The 20971-nt window shown below is 54.3% G+C and overlaps 9 protein-coding genes across 9 annotated transcripts; 3 read left to right on the forward strand and 6 right to left on the reverse strand.

The window, feature by feature from the left end:
- Positions 1 to 146: 146 nt before the first annotated feature.
- B0H18DRAFT_999404 (uncharacterized protein) lies at positions 147 to 495 on the reverse strand. The gene has a single exon (XM_048045557.1). The coding sequence runs from the start codon at positions 353 to 355 to the stop codon at positions 188 to 190; it is 168 nt and encodes a 55-aa protein (XP_047895106.1). The 5' UTR covers positions 356 to 495; the 3' UTR covers positions 147 to 187.
- Positions 496 to 688: 193 nt separating this feature from the next.
- Positions 689 to 2349, forward strand: B0H18DRAFT_999406 (uncharacterized protein). Its single transcript, XM_048045558.1, has 5 exons — positions 689 to 869; positions 929 to 1014; positions 1070 to 1083; positions 1140 to 1342; positions 1415 to 2349. Exons 1-5 carry the CDS (start codon positions 809 to 811, stop codon positions 1885 to 1887), a joined length of 837 nt encoding a protein of 278 aa, XP_047895107.1. The 5' UTR covers positions 689 to 808; the 3' UTR covers positions 1888 to 2349.
- Positions 2350 to 3348: 999 nt separating this feature from the next.
- Positions 3349 to 6497, reverse strand: B0H18DRAFT_999409 (quinon protein alcohol dehydrogenase-like superfamily). The gene is made up of 8 exons (XM_048045559.1): positions 5999 to 6497; positions 5896 to 5947; positions 5478 to 5875; positions 5331 to 5409; positions 5236 to 5277; positions 5113 to 5172; positions 4976 to 5057; positions 3349 to 4921 (listed from the first exon to the last, which is right to left on the reverse strand). Exons 1-8 carry the CDS (start codon positions 6328 to 6330, stop codon positions 3636 to 3638), a joined length of 2331 nt encoding a protein of 776 aa, XP_047895108.1. The 5' UTR covers positions 6331 to 6497; the 3' UTR covers positions 3349 to 3635.
- A 458-nt stretch (positions 6498 to 6955) lies between these two features.
- B0H18DRAFT_999413 (glycoside hydrolase family 79 protein) lies at positions 6956 to 9415 on the reverse strand. Its single transcript, XM_048045560.1, has 9 exons — positions 9365 to 9415; positions 9209 to 9297; positions 8803 to 9150; positions 8650 to 8758; positions 8460 to 8597; positions 8167 to 8404; positions 7967 to 8119; positions 7759 to 7909; positions 6956 to 7704 (listed from the first exon to the last, which is right to left on the reverse strand). Exons 3-9 carry the CDS (start codon positions 9097 to 9099, stop codon positions 7213 to 7215), a joined length of 1578 nt encoding a protein of 525 aa, XP_047895109.1. The 5' UTR covers positions 9100 to 9150; positions 9209 to 9297; positions 9365 to 9415; the 3' UTR covers positions 6956 to 7212.
- A 1410-nt stretch (positions 9416 to 10825) lies between these two features.
- B0H18DRAFT_1117740 (uncharacterized protein) lies at positions 10826 to 12756 on the reverse strand (the record flags this gene model as incomplete). Its single annotated transcript, XM_048033647.1, has 10 exons — positions 10826 to 10952; positions 11007 to 11206; positions 11266 to 11346; positions 11407 to 11594; positions 11644 to 11710; positions 11766 to 11861; positions 12037 to 12105; positions 12164 to 12183; positions 12247 to 12305; positions 12539 to 12756. The coding sequence occupies 10 exons, from the start codon at positions 12754 to 12756 to the stop codon at positions 10826 to 10828; spliced, it is 1125 nt and encodes a 374-aa protein (XP_047895110.1).
- Positions 12757 to 13004: 248 nt separating this feature from the next.
- On the forward strand, positions 13005 to 14309 carry B0H18DRAFT_953822 (uncharacterized protein; the record flags this gene model as incomplete). The annotated part of the gene is made up of 5 exons (XM_048042218.1): positions 13005 to 13023; positions 13189 to 13382; positions 13418 to 13486; positions 13560 to 13759; positions 13976 to 14309. The coding sequence occupies 5 exons, from the start codon at positions 13005 to 13007 to the stop codon at positions 14307 to 14309; spliced, it is 816 nt and encodes a 271-aa protein (XP_047895111.1).
- A 17-nt stretch (positions 14310 to 14326) lies between these two features.
- On the reverse strand, positions 14327 to 15591 carry B0H18DRAFT_999442 (Chloroperoxidase). Its single transcript, XM_048045561.1, has 3 exons — positions 15280 to 15591; positions 15099 to 15233; positions 14327 to 15044 (listed from the first exon to the last, which is right to left on the reverse strand). The coding sequence occupies exons 1-3, from the start codon at positions 15375 to 15377 to the stop codon at positions 14462 to 14464; spliced, it is 816 nt and encodes a 271-aa protein (XP_047895112.1). The 5' UTR covers positions 15378 to 15591; the 3' UTR covers positions 14327 to 14461.
- Positions 15592 to 18058: 2467 nt separating this feature from the next.
- B0H18DRAFT_953824 (uncharacterized protein) lies at positions 18059 to 19893 on the forward strand (the record flags this gene model as incomplete). The annotated part of the gene is made up of 2 exons (XM_048042219.1): positions 18059 to 18174; positions 18231 to 19893. 2 exons carry the CDS (start codon positions 18059 to 18061, stop codon positions 19891 to 19893), a joined length of 1779 nt encoding a protein of 592 aa, XP_047895113.1.
- Positions 19894 to 20256: 363 nt separating this feature from the next.
- Positions 20257 to 20957, reverse strand: B0H18DRAFT_874305 (histone-fold-containing protein; the record flags this gene model as incomplete). Its single annotated transcript, XM_048040344.1, has 4 exons — positions 20257 to 20552; positions 20610 to 20639; positions 20695 to 20710; positions 20781 to 20957. 4 exons carry the CDS (start codon positions 20955 to 20957, stop codon positions 20257 to 20259), a joined length of 519 nt encoding a protein of 172 aa, XP_047895114.1.
- Between the last annotated feature and the right edge of the window lie 14 nt (positions 20958 to 20971).

Here is a 20971-nt window from a genome sequence, read left to right on the forward strand (position 1 = left end):
ATTTCAGTCCACTGCGGGCTCCCTTAGCCGATCTGTCATGCTGCACTGGGAGACGGTCTGGTTGCTCCTCTAAGGTTCCGAGACGAGCGACCGCGGAATCTGTACTTCCAGGAATCCCAGTCGAGCGCCAGAAGCCCTCCTATGACGCCTTCTCGCGAACAGCCGTTCACTCGTTCTCGCAGACGTCCTACACCGACATCGTCCTGCCGAAAAACAGAGTTTGTTCTGCGCATGCGCTCGGACGGCAAAGCTTCGGCTGTGCAGCGGCCACGTCCATTCGCCGTTGGTCCCCTTCTTCTCCCCAGGTGCTTCTCAGATTAATACGTCTTCCATGACAGTTGGGCGGGGGCAGCATTGCGATCCGCAATCAGCGCACATCTGGTATACACTACCGCGGTGCGAATCTAGTGTGGTATGTGGCTGCCTAGGCAGCCGCTTACGACTGTCGCCCCGAGCGGCACGTCAAAACCGTATCCAGCGCGGTAAAGCCCGTCAATCGTAAGCGCGGACTTGCGTCTTCAGATGACTCTGTACTTTTATTGAGTCTGGACAGGGTTCTTCAGGTGACTTGATGTTTGACATGCGTATGGGCGGCCGGCCGGGTCCGCTTTGGTATCTTCTATCTCAGAGTCTGCTGTAGGAGATGTCATCTAGCTTCTGGGGATCTTTGATTCCAATGATGCGGACAGCAATGGCCTGTGCGTCCGGTGTGCCATTCTTTATAAGTTGCCGCCCAACCGATCTCGCGGCTCTCGTCCTCCCACTTCCTCTCCACCTCTGACTCAGCCACCACTTTTGAGTGACAGCGATGCCGCGCTCAGCTTCATCTGAATGTGTCTCATTGCCCAGCATACATGAATTACTTCCAGGTCTGTACTATGCTTGAGGTCTCGGAGTCTAGCTCACTCCTTCTTTCCTCGTCAAACAGAGCATTTCTGTCGGCCTCTAGACGCACGGTCTCTCGATGAGCCACGTTTATTCACCAAAACGCCCCCTGTAACACTGGGAAGGATGGTTCGTCCCTTCGTTGATCCCCCACGGCACTCAGAGCTGATGTGTGGACCACCAGACACTGCCATCACGGTGTGTACCACCTTCGCACCGCGTTGAGCTGAGGCTCACGCATTGCGCATCCCTAGACACCTATCGTACCACGCAAATCGGCCTTCCCAACCTCCGTCCAGGGACACGTCGCCTCGTGCGCATGCGACATTGTCTCCAGTGCATAATGCCGATCACAACCGGGAGGATGATAAGAGACACGTATGCCCCTTCTGCCCCAGGCGCTTCAACCGGCCCAGCAGCCTAGCGATCCATCTGAATACCCACACCGGCGCTAAACGTGAGTTCACTTCCCTTCATGCCCGAGATCTCGTGCAACAGCTAAATCCCCGCGACGATCCGTCCGTACCAGCGTTTCCTTGCCCGGCTTGTGGCCGCCCGTTCAGCGTGAACTCGAACATGCGTCGACACTATCGCAACCATTTTTCCGCCGGTCATCGCTCGGGCACGCTTCGGATGCCTCGCTTCGACGTCCACCGTGACCAGCCGCTCGAGAACCTGGACCACAATGCGGTGAATGCGAACTTGAACCTGACGCCCTATCGCTACCCACCACTCAACCCTCCGGCTCATTCGCGCTCCACTACACCGTCGACACACTCGGAAATGCAGTACAGTGACAGTGACCAGGACAGCCTCGTCTCGAGCCCCCCGACGCGTGCCCGACCGGAGCGTATGCTCCAAGGTTCGTTCGCCGCACGGAGCGCCGAGTGGGGAGGGCCGTACGATCATCAGGACGTTGTTGAACGAATGCCAAGAACTAGCCGTTCTACCTCGTTGCAAAGCTTGTCGCTCCGTCCGGCGACGTCCTCGGCACAACGATAGCGCTCTTCGATAGAGTCGGTGATCGTTGCCAGTGGTTTCCAGGTGCACAATAACTTATTATCTTCTCTTGGACTGGTGCTTTCCAGTTGCTATCCACACACCACAAACTATGTATCGATTATCGTCGCTGTGTTACTGTTATTTCTATTTACGATTATGAGATTCGGGTTGATCTAGATAGCTACTCCGGGTAAAGCTGATTTTGTACAATAGGCGACTTGTATGGACGCAACAGTCATTGTCTTTTGCTGTCTTTGTCCTCACACAGCAGCGCTCTCGCGACGTTGGCATGGTCTCGGCCATGCACGGTATGTGTCTGGACCCACGATGCATCGCACTTCGTGAAATCCTTGAATCGCGGAAGGGCTCTCGAATTCGAGTTGAGGACACAGCCTGGTGCTAGTTTTTGATGTAGCTCGCGCAGCTCAGATGACAACTTTGTTCAATAGTGCAGAAAGTGGACATCGAGGCGGAGAAGCTGTGGATAGTATCACCTATCATTGGCATTGCATATGCATTGTCGAAGTGTTACTCCGTAAGGACGTCGAGATGATTTATTGTACTTCTGCGCCTGAAACTCCTGCTGGGCTTTACAATTATCCCATTCCGAGTCCAATGATGTCCAAGCATCTGCAGCAGCCTCAGGCTGAAGTCTGGAGCTGCTGATAGCCCCGAAGGTCATAAATGAGAAACGAAGGTTCGCGATACATGAGCAGTCCGGGGCGGACTTCTTACGGTACTACACGCCGCAAATGTTAGGCTTTATTGTCAAGAAATCAGTCACTAGCACTGCCGCCGGCACGGTCGCGAGCTGCCAGTCACGGTGGTGTATGGTCTAGCATAAACACAAATATTCTGCTGCCATCTCCTTGTGTTGAGTCAAATTCCCTGGCACACACTGGTAGACGGTGAAAAACACTAGGTGACTTCACCGCGCCTCGTTTGCGTCGGTCACCACTATACAAGCCGTCTGATCAAGAGCAAGGAGAGCATGTTGTCGGAGAGAATACATATATCTTCCAGATATAGCCGTAGAGACTCAGAACACTGTTCGCGGAAAGCGCGGGGGTTACTAGTAAGCATCCATGGACATCGCGGTGTAACTCCGTCTTCAGACTTGGCATTCGTGCGTTCCGGCGGGATGCCCATGAGCGTCATGAGGAACGTACTAGGGCAGCATCATCAGACAAATACTCCAGATTGGCGATTCAGTTCCGGGCGGGGATCGGAAGAAGTACAGAAGGCTGCGAGGGAGCGGAGCGTAAAGCTGAAGTGAATGGAGACGATTGCGCAGTGGGAAGGTGGCGAGAAGGCGGATGAAGGACAAGCTCCGACTGTACTGCCCGAAGTAAATAGATACCCCGATGTGACTCGACTGCCAATGTCGACATGGACAGCGTTACTCCATCATAGGAGCATCAAACTTCTGACATCTCGAGTCCCGAGGATCAGGCAAAATCGACGATGTGTGGTTTCACGGGCGGCAGTCCAATTGACCACCCATTCTGTCGCTGTGAACTATCAGTGGCATGCCGAGCAGCCTGAGCTGCTTCAACCAATTCGTGTGCCACAATCATGATGTAGTCGAGTAATACGAGACATCAGCCATTACTATAGACATATCGGGATCGGGGTTATTGGCTCCGATTTACACAAAGCATGATATGCACGTACTATAGTACATCCGATTCCAAAATACACATCAATATCCCACCAACACATCTTCAAGATTCCAGCGAACACAAATCCTACACATCCACAACCGCTCCTTGGTGACCGATGCCCATACGGCTGAGGTCCCATATACGCAACAAGCCGTCATCGGAGGATGATGCAATGCGTGTTGCGTCCGGAGAGAACCTCAGGTAGCTGACTTTGTCGGAGTGACCAGTAAGCGTTGTGAGTTGAGTTGCAGTCTTCGTATCCCACACGCGTATGCTGTTGTCCGCAGAGCTTGCGCAGATGCGCGAGCCATCGGCGGAGAACGCGGTAGCGTTCACGAGTTGATCGCTGGCGTCTATTTCATGTAGTTTGTCGCCGCTGTACGAGTCGCAAATCCGAATGGAGCCGTCGCTGGCTGCGCTCAGCAACTGTTTACCGTCCGGGGAGAATGCCGCGGCCCACACAGACCCGGAATGCACTCGCAAATCCACGAGCTCTTCGCCAGTCTCCGCATTCCAGATCCGCGCCGAGCCGTCGTCCGAGCCTGTGACCAGGCGACGACTGTCGGGGGCATACGCCAGAGCATAGATGACGCCTTGGTGGCCCTCGAGGACAGAAAGCAACGTTCCATCTCGCACGCTCCAAACACGGATACAGTAGTCTGCGCTTGCAGAAACGAGGCGGCGGCTGTCAGGCGAGAACGCGACAATCAGAACAATTGCGCTATGGCCTCTGGACAAAGAACGTTCTTTCCCCGTGGCAGCATCCCAGAGTCTGACAGAGGTGTCGACAGATCCAGTGGCGACGGCCGAACCATCAGGTGAATATGCAACAGAGTACAAGGTGCCCGTGTGTCCGGTCAGGACCCTAAGCTCTTGTCCTGTCTCGACATCCCAAATAACCCCGAGACCGTCACTGGCACCGGAGAGTAACCTCCTGCTGTCAGGGGAAAAGGCCAGCGAGCAGACTGCGTCTGTATGGTACCTGCAAGCGTGCAAGCGGTGGCCATTACGGGCATCCCAGATGATCACGAGGGTATCGTCAGCCCCGCTGGCTATGTAGCGGCCGTCAGGCGAGTATGCAAGCGACGTGATGCCACCGGCATGGTGATCCAGCTCGATGAAGGTACCATTGTCCGCGACTATGTTCGCCTTCTTCTGATCGGCGGGACCGCCCTTGTCAGCGGTTTCCTCGGCAGCGGTTGGCAAGTCCTGTGTGCTGGGAGGTGGCTGCTCAGAGTCTACTGCCGTAGCCGCCCCCTCCGGAGCGATGCTCGAGCTGGACGATTCATCGGCAACAGCAAATGGCACAGTCTGTTCTACTGCATTCGGGCGTTCGAGGATGGCGATGTCCTCGTGGGACAACATCCCGACTGCGAGACAACACATGAGTCAATTGATCGGTCTGATGACAAGAATTAACTGACGTCCATCTTCCGTGACTTCGATATGCGGTTTGACGGTTTCGAGGAACTGTGGGATGTCGTCCGGTATTTCACACCCGTGTTGCTGAAACAATAACCATATCAACAGTCAATACTACCTCTGACAGCGACCCACGTACTTCGCATAGCTTATTTATATCACGATCATTGGCAACTGCAACCTGGACACTTGCTTCGTACTGCATTTGCGTGTTCACGAATCAGTTGAACTCGAACAATCATGCTATTGGGCAAAAACTTGCCTTCAAGATATAGTCCAAGACGAAGTCTACGGGGTCCCAACACTGCCAAACCGACATTAACTCACCACGTCCCATATGATGCTCATGTGCTTTACCTGGAACGCGGAGCCTGTGGTATCCCGTTCGATCACGTTCACCTCTTCGGCGCCGCTCGCGCTGTCGATCGACGAGCGACTTTGATCTGCGTCTTCGTCAGGTCCTGGAGGAGGTAGTTCGTCATAGCCAGCTGCAGCTTTCATGACCTAGGGAACATGAGGAGGCGCCGCTTCAGTTTGTAGTAGTGTATGAAAATGGTCTGGTTATTCCTGAGACCACTGTTGATTTCATCGCCCGTGGACGAGGCGTCGCGCGGTCCCCAGTTCTGTTCAGGTGCAACAAGGACTCTTGCCGCAGCCGAGACCGAAAATGCGGCAGAAGCTGCTCCTAGATCTGCATTGAATTGGAATTGTGCCGATTTTCCCGATTGTGTGTATGACGCCACTGCCCAGTCTGCAGTCTTGCATACACCGCATATGAAGCGCAGAGACTCTCTGGGAACGTCGACGTCGAGGCTGTCCCTGAAGAACTCGTACCAACTTGAAAAGCTCTGTGACATGTAGTTCGACATGCGCCTGCTGGGAAGGACCACCTCGCGTCCGCGCTGTGTTTGAGAACAAGGACTGCGCCTTGGTCGTCTATGCACTGGAACTCAAGGCCAGCACCGACGCCATGACTGTTGGTCAAGTGAGTATACTGTGGATACTGCGAGTGAAACGCTACCCACGCTGAAGCACTGATATCGACTTGCGTTTGCCTGATAGTCCTGCTGCACAGCGCTCCGGGAGTGAGTGCCCCAACTTTCTTGAAATCCGAGAACTTCGAGGCTAAGCTGAAAGGCTTGTAGCCATTCGGAACACCAAATTCGTTGACAGGATCGTCCTCGGGTTTGATGGCGTTGAATGCGCGATGGAATGACCCATTCTCGTCAATAAAACCCACATCCCCAATCAGTATTTCTCCTTGAGGCCTAGGTGGGTCAGGATCCCAGAGAGGATAGCCATGACCCAGGCGAAACAACTGCTCGGCGTATACATCGGCAGCAGAGAGGACAGACATGGCGGTCGGTAGATCAAAGCAAACTCACCTTAGCCTCAGGCGAGACTGATGCGATGCAGATATAGAGGCTGTGTACATGTTCCACGAACGCCCAAACTCTATACACCGAATCCACGTGAATCTATTTACTTCCGTCGTGATGTTTTGCCATTTGAGTTAGAATGAAAGCGAGACTAGACCCTGATAGCGCATGCTGTCGTGCGGTGTTTTTGAGGCTACCATTGCTGGAGGCCGGCTTATTATTGAAACACGTAACGAAATGTAGTTACTTACGTAAGTATATTTGTTCCAACAGCAACTTGGCGCCAATGCAATGGATACGTCAATGAACGAGCTTGCAATGCGTGCATACATAGATGAGCCGTAAGGCGAAGGCGAACAGGTCGACGTAGATATCCTGCTGCGACATACATGGAGATCGCTCACCGTCGTCGCCGCCTTTCAGGCTCAGGTCGATGATCCAAACTCCGAGCGCTTCACCGTACATATTTTTGAATCGATGTAAATAGCTTAACGTTGAAATACTACCATAGTAATACAGTATCGGGTCGGCCACCCATGGTAAGTACTTACATACTCGGTCACTCCGCGAGTGCCATGAGCTCAGCGCTCAATCCTAGATATTACCACGAGATGCGCGTATTAGAGGTCAATCGCGAGAATCGCCTGGCATGTGTTCTGAGCCAAACCGCCAAGAAATGGTCGAGGTGCTTGGACAGTGGCGGGCCATGGTGGCCGATATCTTGGATACGTGCGAAGTAAGTACCCACTTACTTAGGGTATCTCTTTCCCCTCGAAAAATCCATAGTGGGATCGCTGAACGTTCGATTGCATTCAGCGCAACACGACAGCTATCTATCGTGTAAGATCACAAGGACTATGTCAGAAAGTGAGTAAAATAGCCTCGGTCGCACGCAAGTCAAAGCCATCCGTCAAATCAATCGTCTCCAGGTCGAGCTGACCAGTCGGACTGACATCTGCCGTCTCCTCGTAACTCTGGCCCGCCCAGGTGAGATTTTGCGTGTCATCTGCGTAGTTGATGACGAGCCTCCGTGCTGTAGCAGTCTTTGCCGTCGTCGTCCCGTTGACAAAGTCGAGGTCGATGTGGACTGTCGGACGCGTGCCGGTGCTGCTAGCGACCCACGCGTTGAGGTTTACGAAGACAGCGCGTGTGAGCTGGCCATTCTCGAACGCAGCGTATCCCGTCGTATCGGATTCGTCAACGGTGAGTTCCACGATGCTGGCCGCGCCGCTGTTGCCGATGAGCGTATTGATGACGAGACCGCCATAGTAAGCAGGTTGGACGTGTGGAGGCGCCGGAGGGTCGAGCGCGCTCCCGTTGATGGTCGAATAGTTCAGAGCCACAGGTTGCAGCTAAGGCAACAACTTCAGCAGGAGCATCAAATCGAGACATCAAAGCATACTGACGAAGTTATACTTGTAGCCGATGCCCTCGTGGAAGTACAGCTCGTCGATACCAATGGTTGACGCAAACAGCGTGTAGTCAATGACCCAAAGCGCAGCGCCTGCTGTGTTGCTAACGCCCGGCGCGCCGTGGCACGCGATGCTGTTGGTCTCACTGTTGCGAGGTTCAGTCAGTTCGCACTCCATTGCACATGAGATGAAGTCTGCTTACCCCAGTACGTAAGCAAGGCCGTTCGCCTTTGACGCCGCGATGTCCGCCTCAAAGACGGTCAGATTGCCGCGAACAGTTGTCTTGTTCATGAAGGAAATCAGGCCGAAATCGCCTCCGTTGCAGAACGCTGCTGAATACTGATGCTGCGAGATCCTGTAAAACGATTGAGTCAACATTCAAATGTATTCATTTCAACGTACGTTGAGATCGTTTGTCCAGCTGTACTATTCAGGATCCCAAGTGCGAAGACCTCCCGAGGAGTAAACGCCTGTGATGCGAATGCTGCCCCCTGAAGGCTGACAGATCCGTTCTTGCTGTAGATTCCCGCTGCCTCGACGACAGGATCGGCGATAGACTCCCAGTCAGGAACGTAATCCTCGACAGTCCAGTTGCCCTTCTGGCGGAGGCCGTTGTTGCCATAGAGATCCGCCTCATTGCCTGTACACCCGTTACAGTGAGCAGATCATCTGATTACGTGGTGATTGGGACGCACCAACTTCGATGCGTTCAAGGATGACACCAGATTCGATGACATCAGGTGAAGCGAAGGCGTTTATGATGGCTTTCACCATGTTGACTGCGTTCGTAGCATTGTTGAAGCCGAGGTTAACTCCCCAAACCATGTGGGTACCTATTGCTGTCTGGTTAACCCGACACCAAGTGCCATGTAAGATAGCGCAGACCTGACGGAAGCCATTTCACGAGCGTATAGTACTCGCTGCCAACAGTGATGTTAGTAGCCTCAGGGTAAGGCGTGATTGCATTCGAAGGTGGGAACACGTCTTCGTTAATCTGCCAAGATCAGTCAAGAATCACAACTCGTAGAGTGAACATACCGTCACTGTAGGTGACCAGACTGTGTGGTCTTCCGAATCAGCACCGACGCGTAACTTGGGCGGTTGTCCAGTAAGGTTGGCGTAGGTCGTCAACGCGCTGTACGTGAATTCGTTTCGCTCGTCAATGCCACTCCATTCAGGCCAGTTATCCTGCTCGATGGAGAACGAAAGCAGCGTTGACGCGAGGGGCAACGACTTCGTTGGTTGGAGGACTGGGACGTCCACAGACACATTCGCCGCGTTGACGACGCGAGCAACGCTGAAGGCCAGAACGGCCAAGAGAGCCTGAGAGTACATCGGGGCAAAAGGAACATCGGAAGCCGCCAGGACCGAAGGGCTTTTATATACACTGTCCGGAGGGCACGACGGTAAGCATCCACCGCCTAGACTCAGGCGAACATCGCTCCGGCGCCAGGCCCGAGATCAAGTCGGCGATCCTCGAAGTTCAAGTTGTGGAAACGTTGATGGTCCGTGGCCATTCACCCTGTGGGACTGCTATGCCGCAGGTCACGACAAGAGGTCAGCGGACCGGCGAGGGAAGGTGATCTGGCGAGAAACCCACAGCTCTCTGATCCCCACACGCTATGAATACGCTGAATCATTTGACGCGCCATCGTCCGAGACGAAGTTCCGTCGTCGTCAGTCTAGGACTCTGAGTCGTACGCTCGCGGCTTTGACCATCCCAGCATCCCTCTGCCATGCAGCACGTGACCAAACGCCGGTCTTGTCTAATAGGTAGAGGTACAGTATGCGAAATCGAAGATGCACAGGAGGCATATGTATGGCAATTATAGAAAATCATCTGTAAGACTGCGTCCGGAGGGGTCAGCCTTCAATAGGAGACAGAAATACCTTGAAAGGGGCGGTAATCCGTCGGAGGGGCCGAGGAGCTTGAGCACGACATCAAGAATTCAGCGCTCTGCCCATCAGCGGGTCGCACTGTATGTAAGTTACCATGGTGCGAACATTGCCTCAAGCAGAAGCATCGCTTGCCGACGTTTAATTCTTTTCGGACCGAGGTCTGCGGATGTCTCCAAGGCTCTGGGAAGTTGTCCTCCATGCAGAAATGATCGGCACTGATGGAAGCTGCCAAGACCGTCATATAACAGAGTGGCAAGTTCGGGCCGAAGGACAGGAGGGAGACCAGTACGCCATTGTGACTGACCCCTATGACCTGTAGGTCAAAGGCTCGCGAAGAGCATACAATGAGAGCAACTCAGAAATGATGCAAACGACAAAGGAAGAACATCTCACTTTCGAGTAGAGGAGATAAGTACAAGGCTCGTGAGCCTTCAGGTTGGTCAATCATGAGGGTGTTGTCGATAGCTGTGGCCGGTCTCAGCAAATAGTTTATGTTCATCACCGCAATGCGGGTTATAGACGTCCACCTGATCATCTTTGGATATTGCAGGAACAATGCTAATGTGACCTCCTAGGAGCAAGCCAAGGAGCATCGATCATGCACCAGCACGGACGAACGTCAATGCCTAAGACGTCAACGTCAGCGATGCTCATCGCGTCTTAAGAACAGTGCTGGTCACCCGTACTCAACTCTAAACGAAAGCGCTGCGTCCATTGTTTGTATGCGAGCAGAGTTTTTTGACTTCAGAGCCATCTTACCCTTGGCATAAGAGCGACTGTCGTTATACGGGGTCCCAGGATGCAAGAAGCTCGACTCCCATGATTGTGCAGTGTGCAGTGAATACGGGGAAGCTTACTGTCGAGGAACGTCATCAGCCACATGCACTACCAGGACACCGATGAGACACCCACATCTCAAAAGGGCTGTCGAGAATAACATTCGACACAGTGGGCATTGGCGCATGAGGAGATGCTTTCATTTTTATCATATACAAACATAGCAAAGTAGATCGTTGAGGATCCATGCGATGATACACCAGCTAATCGCGCCACGCTCAACCCGACAAGCCTTTTGAGCGACCCATAACTTACTGCGTTACTATTTACAGTATTATTGCTCTCGAATTCGTGTCATTGTTGCGCCGACGGAGGTCATGCACGTTCAGGCGTCAGACCAAATCGCCTTGGCGGTGTCGACGACCAAGCGGAGCTTCTTGACCACGTCCTCCTCCGTGACGGGGTTCCCTTCTGAGTGCGACGCGAAGCCGCACTGCGGGCTGATGCAGATCCTACTCAACAGGTAAGCCACGAGTAACCAATGGTGGAGGGACGGAGTAACGCACTGGTTGAGCGCCTCCTCCTTGGTGCGCTTCTCCTCACCGTCGGCGATGACCGCCGCCGCTGCGTGTACCTTCTTCACGAGTTCGTCCTTGTCCTCCAACACCGGGAACTTGCTCGAGACGATCCCGAGCACGACCGACTTGTTAGGGGGTAGCCATCGCAAAGGCTCGAACGAACCGGCACGCTCGGTCTCGTATTCCAGCTGTCGGCGCGGAGAGAGGGTGAGAGGTGGAGGGTCAAGAGGACACAGGCGAGGCGTACATAATAGGTGTCCGCAGCGATGTCACGGAAGAGCTTGATGGCGATGTGGTCATACCCGCCCTCGCTGAAATGAAGTCCACCCTACACGACGTCACGCACGAGTCAGTATACCACCACAAACTCAGTAGGAATGCAACATACTCTGAAGTTTCCGCGGCACAAGTGAATGCCGATAGTAAGGTCCTCGGGATGGCCGGAGAGGATGTCGTTGTAGACCTTGACGTAGAGGTCGAGCAGCGCCTTGTGGTCCACGCCTTGCTCCTCCATGCCCTTCAACATCTTCTCGGAACAGAAGTACGCGAGGAGGGGGTCGTCAAATTGAAGGTTGCCTATCAAAGGAGTTAGGCGAATCGGAGAGCAGGAGACGGCGGTACTTACGGCAACCCGACTTGTACAGATCCTGGATTTCCTCCCGGTAGGCCTGGACGACATCGGCGAAGTACTCCTCTACCAGTAACTGCTTCAGCAACGTTGCGTTGTATGCACAAGGTGTATCTTACCATCGGTCGATAGACGGATTTCGGGTATGCATAGGGCCCGTGCCGGAGATGGAACCACTCCGGAGCACACATCGTGATTTTCAGGTTCTTGTGCTCCTACATATCGCAGGATTACTTATCGTTCAAACGAACTGTTCAAGACGTACCTCTGGCTTCGTCAAGGCTTTGAGGCTTCGTACTGGCCGATGTAGAAAGGCTTTGTGCGCTTCAGTTTCGCCTATATAAAATTGATGGAGCTGATCCTGACGACGGCAAACGCTGGTCGGCCTACCTCGCAAATGTAGGAGGCAGCACCCTTATAATAATGCTCCTTGAATGCATCGATGTCCGGCACGTAGTGCTGAGCGAGCAAACTGATTGTGAGCTTTACGTCAGAAGATGAGGTAGTTGGTGATTACCATGAACCAGTCCATGGGAACTTCAGGAAGTAAGGATACCAATAAGCGTGCTAGTACAATACGAGCTATGGAGTAGGACGCACCGACAGGAATGTACTTCATGCCGTCCAGGTTGTCGAAGACACCATCGAAGAACATATGTCTGCAGCGCAGAACAATCAGCGTAGTTCAATGGATATAGCTACAACCAGATCCAAAATGTATCCCGTGCATGGGCATGACAAGCCAGGAATGGAGCCTCGATACGCCTTGGTCCCGTCCCCAAGTCCAGCTCATCGATCCTTTCGCAACACATGCCGACGAAAAGGTGTTTCGTCTACGGTGACTGAAGGCTGCCCTACGGCACCGAACCCATGCCAAAACTAGTTGACGTACCTCCTAAATTCACCGTCCGTGATCGACTTGATTCCAGCCTCCCTTTGCATCGCAACGATGGCGGTGACTGCCTCATCCTCGACCACCTTCAGCTCCTCTGGGGTGCACTTCCCGTCGTCCAATTCTTTGCGCTTGGCTAGGAGCTCAGCGGGCCGTTTGAGCGAGCCGATATGGTCTGCGCGGAAAGGGGGGAAGATGCGGAGCGTCGAAGAGACCATGGCAGCTCGAGATGGGGTGGTGGATAGACCGAAAAATGATCAGTGAGTTATCGCAAGACTCTGATCAAGGTGCGGAACGGCATTTTGGAGATCAGGGAGGCGGTTTAAGTATTAAAGGTCGAGCAACGGAACGATGGTTTATCCCGCCACACCCGCTGCACGGACGCCCTGTGGCACTCTCGACAGTCTTGTGGTCGCCTGCGCCCGCCCGGTGACCAAACGATGACCATACGATTTGATAGAAAGGCATGGTTTCAGTAAGCAACAGTAAGCCAAGTCCGTTCTCTGAGCGAGGATGGAAGTACTCTTCCACGCACTGAGCGTTCGTCAGGTTCTGGCGGCCGCGTAGACAGCGAGACGACGCCTAAACTTGCCTAAACCTCTCACCAGCCCTGCTGTCCTCCTCCTCGCCATCTCAATGGCCGCCTGCAGGCCGCCTGGGCCACGACCCGGCCACGAATAGTCGGATGGTCCTACGAGTGACGGTCACGCTTCGTCTTCGCCGCTTTCTAGATCGTCCGGAGGTTGTGCGGCAGCCGACCGCATCTGGTCGTCCTCCGGCAACGGGAGAGGCCATCGGATTCGCTCGTGGTCATGTCAAGCTCGTGCTGCACGAGTGCAGATGGGTAAGTGAGATGTGTCTTGACGTCGGTGGTAGTAGGATTCCGAGCCGGACACAGCGTGGTCTGACCTGCTCAGAGAGGGCGCCGGACGACAGGAGGAGGGCGATGTAAGACGCCGAAGACAAGGTCAGAGGAAGTCTTGAGTGCAGCAGGACGTGGCATTTGACGAGGTGGAGGTAGTCGGGAGGACGAGAGGAGTACCTGCACGGCGGGATGTCGGTATTCTCGCTTCAGAAGTCATACGTTCACCACCGGGACATCACCGAGCGATGCAACAAGAGGGGAAGCGAAGCGACACACGGGGCCAAGCGTTCTGCGACCGCCGATTACTTATATGTAGGCACGTCCTGTGGGCTCGGCCTACTCGCCGGGAACTCTCAGTAAGCCCAAGCGTGTGATGGTATGCCCGCTCCCACAGTTCTCTCAATGTTACTCAAATGCACATCCTTTGCAGTTAGTCGAATGACCGTTCCATGTCCGAAACCATGATGTCCTCTCTCACTGGAGTGGTAAGCCCCGTCTTTCAGCCTGAGGCCATGGCTGGTATTACTTCTGGACTTCACGAGTCGATGTTACTCGATTGATGCCATTCATAGGGTATTGAACTCCTTGAGCGTACTCGTTCACGAGGCGATGCTTCATGGGCATATCTCTTCATGCATCTGGTTCGAGCCCAAGGCAATGCTCTATGCTTGGCGTGGTTTTACTCGAGCAGTCACTGGTTTGCTCCGCCCCTTCCGCGGCTACTTGAACATCTCATCTCGTTCATGGGTGTTGTTTGGAAGTAGCACTCACTTCATGCCATTACAGCAGAATACGGGCATTGCGGGCAGTGTGACGTGCATCTCACTTCGACAGATGTGCGAGAGTATATCGCTTCCCACTCCGGATCCAAGAGGTCGTGTTCAGAATTTGCCTACGGGAGACTAGGCGTTATATCATGACATTCATCGAAGTCCATCGGATATCAGGTCAGTATCATACAAACATCTACCGTGCTACACTACCAAATATGCAAAATAGATACACCACACGGTGATAAGTTAAATAGGTCATCATGATCAATGCCCTCTGAATCCGAACTATGTGGGCTTCGTGCTCGCATTTTGCGCCATCTCGTTCATGGCCCTCCTGATCTTCCACGATCCGCGAACTGTGTCCAGGAGCGTCTGCTGGTGGTCAGGCTTGAATCCCTCAGGGAACCGCTCGTTCTCCCACCACTCCTTCAGCCAGTCCACTGGCACACGCCCGTCCTTCCCCCCAAAGACACCAAGCACCATCGACATCTCCCCGCGCGCGATCTCCTCGTGCACCGCATCCAGCTTGTGCGCGTACGTGCTCTCGCGCTCGACGCGCGCCGCCGCGAGCTCGCACAGCGTCATCCGCTTCCCGTCGGACGAGTGTGCGAGCACGCGGTCGAAGAGCCACTCGCTAGGCCTGTCAGGCGCATATTCCTGCGTCTGGAGCGTGTCCCAGTGCCCGAGCGACATGTCGTGCTCGATGCAGTTGTGCCGCGCGAGGTCCGCCAGCGAGAGGTGGGAGTACTGTGAGAGCAGGACGTGCCCGCTTACGGTGAGGAACGTTGCGAGCGGGAGGGACAGGTTGTATCCCTGGCGTAGCGCGCGGATGTAATCTTTCTTCGTCGCGCCCCGGCCGTTGTGTGGGCTACGGGTGGTGGTCAGGAGATGCGAGCGCGCTCGACAGTGATCGTTGACTTACAGAAAGCCGTGGTTCGCTAGCGTGTTCAAGGCGGGACACGGCGAGCGACTGTCCCACTCTGTAGGCGGAACGTAGGGATGTTTCTCCAAGGAGAACTCCTCGATGGGTTCGTGAATGATATCATCAAGTTCAAGCCTAAAAGGTGAATGAGTCTACATTCAACTGAAAGAGCCTTACTCACGTACAATATTTGATCGTCATAGCTAGAGTGGCCATGGCTAAGGCGCACTTGATAAGCAGCCTGAGCACTGCACTACGTCGGGACTTCATTGTAGGCATCGTAAGGTACGTAAGTGTGGAGGCTGATTAGAGGACAGGGGAGGGACCGCGATTAAATAGAGGCCTCGGCGATACTTTGTGGGTATAAAGGGGGGCGGGTACGGTATGCGGAGATCCTACGTGACGGGCTTTATGAACGAAGAGAAGACTGGGATAACGTACCCAGGCTGGCTTATTCTCCGTGGTGTGAGGCACCGTGCGCCTCTTCGCGACAGATCGAATTGATTTCCCAACATTGTGGCACACGGACCTGAGACAAACCCGGACAAGTCTATGTCCTCTATGCCGATAGATCAGCCTGCGCACAGCATCAATAGTAGCACAGGCTCCATTACGGCCTGATAGTGGCTGCTGAGGCGCATCCTTCCACGCGTTCTCGCCGCCAGCTGTTATGATCTCGTAATGATCATCGGCCCTATGACAGGACGCGCCGAACGGGACTAAGTACTGGCGACAGCGCCCATGCGCCCATAGAGATGGTTGCAAGTGCACAACACAGCAGTAGTGCACTTGTGGCCGTACCTTTCCTCCACCGGACTTCGTTGGCGAGCTCCATGGCAGCGAGCGGACACTAAGTACAGGATCTGTCGAACGGACTGGGTTGGGAGCCGGCCTAAATATAGCGAGACGGTCCCGCTGTGGCAGTGTCCTTTTCGAGACCGTTCTCCGAGTAGGTTGAAGTGTTCTCCTGCTTGGGTCAATAACAGCGGAGAACTTGAAGTCGGGCGCATAACGGCATTTAGCGGTCCCATGTGTCTGTGAGCATCATGAGCAACCATATTGAGTCGGATGAGGCTAAGATTCTCGTACGAGTCTGAGGCTATGCAGCCGCGAGCGCAGTATACTACTGGCCACTGGCACCTCAGTATGTAGGTACGTTTCCATTCCTACTGTCAGCCGTGCAGTGCATACGTGTTCTGTTGCTTTGGCGACACGGATACGGCTGCTATCCGACTGACTTTCAACTACATCTCGCACTGGGAGCGAGCTACCGCTTTACAATACCGTTTTGAGAAACCCACGCAGCTGCTCGGCGGCCGTTCCTTGCAATACATTCCATGAACGAGCTTATCGCCTTCTGGGGTAGGAAGAGAAGTCGTCATTACGGCGTTGCTATTCTTCAGATGTCCACAGTGTGAGGTCCATTCGTCGACGAAGATACGTAGACCGTTCGAGGTGATGTCGGTCGGTCAGCGCACATGAAGAAGGCGGTAGTTACATGTGGACCGCGCGCTTGTACATATATCTGTTTTCCTAGTGTTCAGCACGGATCGTAAAAATCACCGCTCACGAAGCGAGTGAGGGATTGGCTTGATAGACAGCAGATAACATGCCAGTGGCAGTGAGTCGTCGCAGATGGGAGCTCTTGCATGGCGTTGACAACTGCCCGACGCACAGCCTCACGCTGACGACAATGCAATGATGGCCTAGCCAGAGCACTCGTCTATGAGGCATCGCTTCTCGAGGCTGCAACAGTGTCTTCTGAGCGCTGAGCTCTCTTGGTGGGGAGCGGTATTCAGCTAGCGTGCGTGAGCGTCGTTGCTAGTCCCAGCGACAAACAGATGTATTGGCACAGCACCGGGGAGTGGATGTACACTCCGTGGATCTGACGACAATAAGAGTCACCGTTTCGTACATGGCAAACCACCATACGGTACCTTATGTATACAATCATAACCGGGAACGGAAGCGAAAGGTCGGAAAGACGAGCCACATAGAGCAAGCCCTCTTGTTCCTGTTTCCGGAAACAACACACTCACAGCAACTTAGCATCGCGATGATACTGTGGCGGGTGGTACCTGTGATATGATTGAACAGCATTCTTGATGACTTAGTGTTCGTGTATGGGGCAGTGCAGTATAGAGTAAGATAGGCTCCTGTACCGCGATGTCCAGAGCATAAGATGGGTCAACGGTGGGTGCATAGAGACACCGTCGACTGTGAACTTGAAGAGAGCCGAGGCAGTGCTCAGCCACCTGTTTTGACAACATTGATCGGAGACTGCCGACGCATACTTGATTCGCTAGCGCCCTGCGGCAGCGTTGTCGTTTCCCGACTCTGAGGAGCACCACACCACGACAGGTCAATTGCTATACTTCATTGCTCTCTCTTACCTCCGTTACCCCTCGAGAGATATGTTTGCAAAATGGAAGGGCTGCCAGGCACGGTGACACCGGATTGTGATCGAGGCCAAACCTTACATGCAGACTCGACTCCGTGCTGGCATTACTCACAGTATACAGAGGCATGCCGCATCCAATTCACCACGATGAGTCCAAAGGACCCTTAGGCACATGTACCGGTGCTATCTGGGTATTTTATTCCACGAGAAGGTGGAACTGTACTGAGAAGGGCGGGGTTCCTGCTTCGAGTTCACCGTCTAAACTCCCCGGGCCGTCGCACTGGACTAGATGATCAAATTGCTTGTCCACTGTCCGTTGTGTTCTGTGAGTTTACATTTCAGAACTCCTGGTCGATTGCATATTCACAGTCGAAATGTACTGTAGGCGAACTCCGGCGGCTGGTGGACGTTTTACTCACAGAACGGTTCACCGAGGCTGACAGCGCGCGGAAGCAGTCAGCCTCCTCGAGCGTTATAAGTAGAACATCATATCCGCAAACCCAAATAGCTTCTCATCATCTATCTCGTCCATCTGCATTACAATCTACTCTCCAATAGCATGGCATCTACCAGTACTTTCGACGCTGTGGACAGCAAACGTTCGTTCGACCCAACTACATTCCGGCTGGTGGGAACCGTACACGCCATGTACGCGACGGAACGCCATTCCAGAGAGTACGTCTTGTATTTCTATTACTTCCATGCACTTGGAGCCTGACGGTTCGCTGCAGCATTCGCTCCAGTATCACCGCCGCGCTGCTTGACGAGGTCGAGGAAGCCATCGTTGCCATGCCCCTAGCCCTGCAGTACGTGAGGAACGCGCTCTCGCCAATCAACGCCATCCCCGTCGAGCTTCTTGCATACATTTTCAAGATGGTCGTTGAGCCAGCACAGGCCTTCCCTCACTCATACGCCGCCTATCCAGACCCCATCGATGGCCTGCATGTGTCTCAAGTCTGCCGCCACTGGCGAAACGTTGCCTTCGCATTCCCTGACCTATGGTCCACCGTCGATACCGCCCGCCCGATGTCCGTTAACGCGATGCTTCACCGCGCCCGAGGCGCACCGTTGAAGGTGATCATGCGCGATCGCGTGGATGAAGATTGCATCGTACCTTGTCTCCGGGACACAGCAGTCCTGATGGACATCGTAGACGAGTCCCACCGGATCGAGGAACTGCACGTCGAGCCGAAGTTTGCGTACGGGAGTCTGCTGATCGAACGCTTCAATCAGCCTGCTCCGAACCTCCGTGCGCTTACCATGCACAGCGTCCAGGGGCCCATCAGCAACGCATTCCTGCCAAAGTTGTTTGACGGTTGCACCCCACGCCTGGAGCGCCTCACCCTGGGAGGCTTCGCGTACTGGCGAGGAAACTCGTTTGCTAATCTGACTCACCTCTGCCTGCACGACCATGCTCCCGAGAGCCGACGGCCCCTTTCCTCCATGCTACAGCTCCTGGAGTCTTGTTCCGGCCTCCAGGAACTTGCTCTTGTCGCGGCCGACCTCAACCTCGAGGTCGAACGCGACCTGAGCTTGTACAACACCCTCCTGACACCTGTGGTGCTTCCCTGTTTGCGCACGCTCGACATTGGCCACTCGTTCTTGCCTCAGGCTACTGCGCGCCTTCTCTCCCACCTCATACTCCCGCCCTACACTGCGCTCAACATCTGGGCCCCCGCGTCCTCGCACTTCTTCGGCAAGAACAATGGAGCGAGGCTGGCGAACCTGATCCCGGACGACATCATCAAGCTTGGCCCTCTCCGCACCCTTCACACTGTCCGCATCCTGGACCACAAGCACGCTGAGCGGTATGCCGGCGTCGAAAAGCTCGGCGACAAGACTATGGACGTGCTCTCCGTCCACGACGGCGTCCTGCACCTCATCAGCGACTTCTGGAGCCAGGATGTCCTCGAAGGGCTCCTCAAGAAGCTACACGCGCAGGACATCCGTGAGATCACCCTTGCAGTGGACGCTGGCGAGTTCCTGTCGGCGGACGCATGGACGCGTGTCCTGAAACGCACCGATGGTCTGACGAAGCTTACCGTCCTCCCGAGGTGCTCTGGTGCTCTGTTCGCCCTCCGTGTGCCCGGTATCTGCCCGGAGCTCTCTGAGTTGACTGTCCAGGAGGAGCGGCGGTGCACCGGATTTCTACTGGAGAGCGTCGTCTCGCAGCGGGTGAATGATGAGCGCCCGTTGGATCGACTGCGAGTCTTGGAGGGCATCTCTGCGTCGCGCGGCTCGCCTCAGCTCGACGACTATGCAGGCCGGCAGCTGCGGGAATGTGTGCGAAGCCTGGAGTATAAGATCACGGAGTTCGAGGAGAAGGAACTTGCGCTTACGGCATGGCCCAGTGATGCATACCGGTGGAACCTGACTGCGCGGGTTGGGAAGTAGTATCTTGCATGGTTCGGGTATGGTTCATAGGATATAACGCGAATATATGGGATATAACAGTCCGGGGACGGGAGCATGATGTACAGCAGGATAGCAATGGCAAGAGCGAGTAGACTCGGAACGGAGAATCTTATAGTACATTAGCGAATGAGCAATAATGATATCTATTGGACGTTGCGATTGTCCCCGGCGGAGTTGAGTAACGATTGCAGCTGGGTGTCATTGTAAGTCGGTTTCCGATACGCACATCGTGCAGGCCTACCTGGTCGAGATCGACTGCATTAGTAACGGCTTCGCTGTTGGATGTGCCTTCCCCATTACCGGACTGTGAAGCACCGGCGGTCTGGAGAGTTGTGGTATGAGCTATTGAATTAGGGAAGGAGTGCATGTATATGATTGGACGAAGGCCATGGATATCTGCCGGCACAGGTGGAGAGCACGTACATCAGCCTTCGTCTGTAAGCCACTCGCCTTTTTGCCTTGATTCCTGCCGGCATTAGGGGCACCGGGAAGGGGCTCTTCGCGAGGAACTATGTCGATGAGGAAGTCGAACTGGTCGGACTTGCTGAGTGCCTTGGCAATGTCTGCCCGAGATAAGGTTCGCCGTTTGTTAGAGTCGGCGATGATGAAGGCTCGTGCAGTAATCTCCGCAATGAAGACTGCAGCGTGTGTATGCTGAGTGATCTGCTCGAGACTTGGTCATGTTCAACACGTACCCTCGCATGCTTTGCAGAACAGGATGGGTGCTAGACTGTGATGAGACGCGTCGCTTTCACGTCAACTGTGCGTGATGGGACGTACCATCTGCAGCGATCATCTATGACCACAAGCATGGTATCAGAATACTGTGCGCAATGCTGAGCTCGTGAATGTGCTGCTCAGCTCACTTTTACTTCCGGGTCGCTTTTCATGACTTTCTTGATGCGTGCGAGTGGCAGAGGCGGGTGCCTGTAGTCGGGGGTCTCTTGTTCTGCTGCATCGACTTGACGTTGCCAGAAGGAACGAAGGAAATCCTGAAGCGGTTCGCCCGACTGGACATACGGTTTCTGGTTGGACGAGGACATCGCGGCGCAAGAGA

This window comes from Fomitopsis serialis (genome assembly GCF_022376445.1).
Source record: "Fomitopsis serialis strain Sig1Antser10 chromosome Unknown B0H18scaffold_22, whole genome shotgun sequence".
NCBI lineage: Eukaryota > Fungi > Basidiomycota > Agaricomycetes > Polyporales > Fomitopsidaceae > Fomitopsis > Fomitopsis serialis.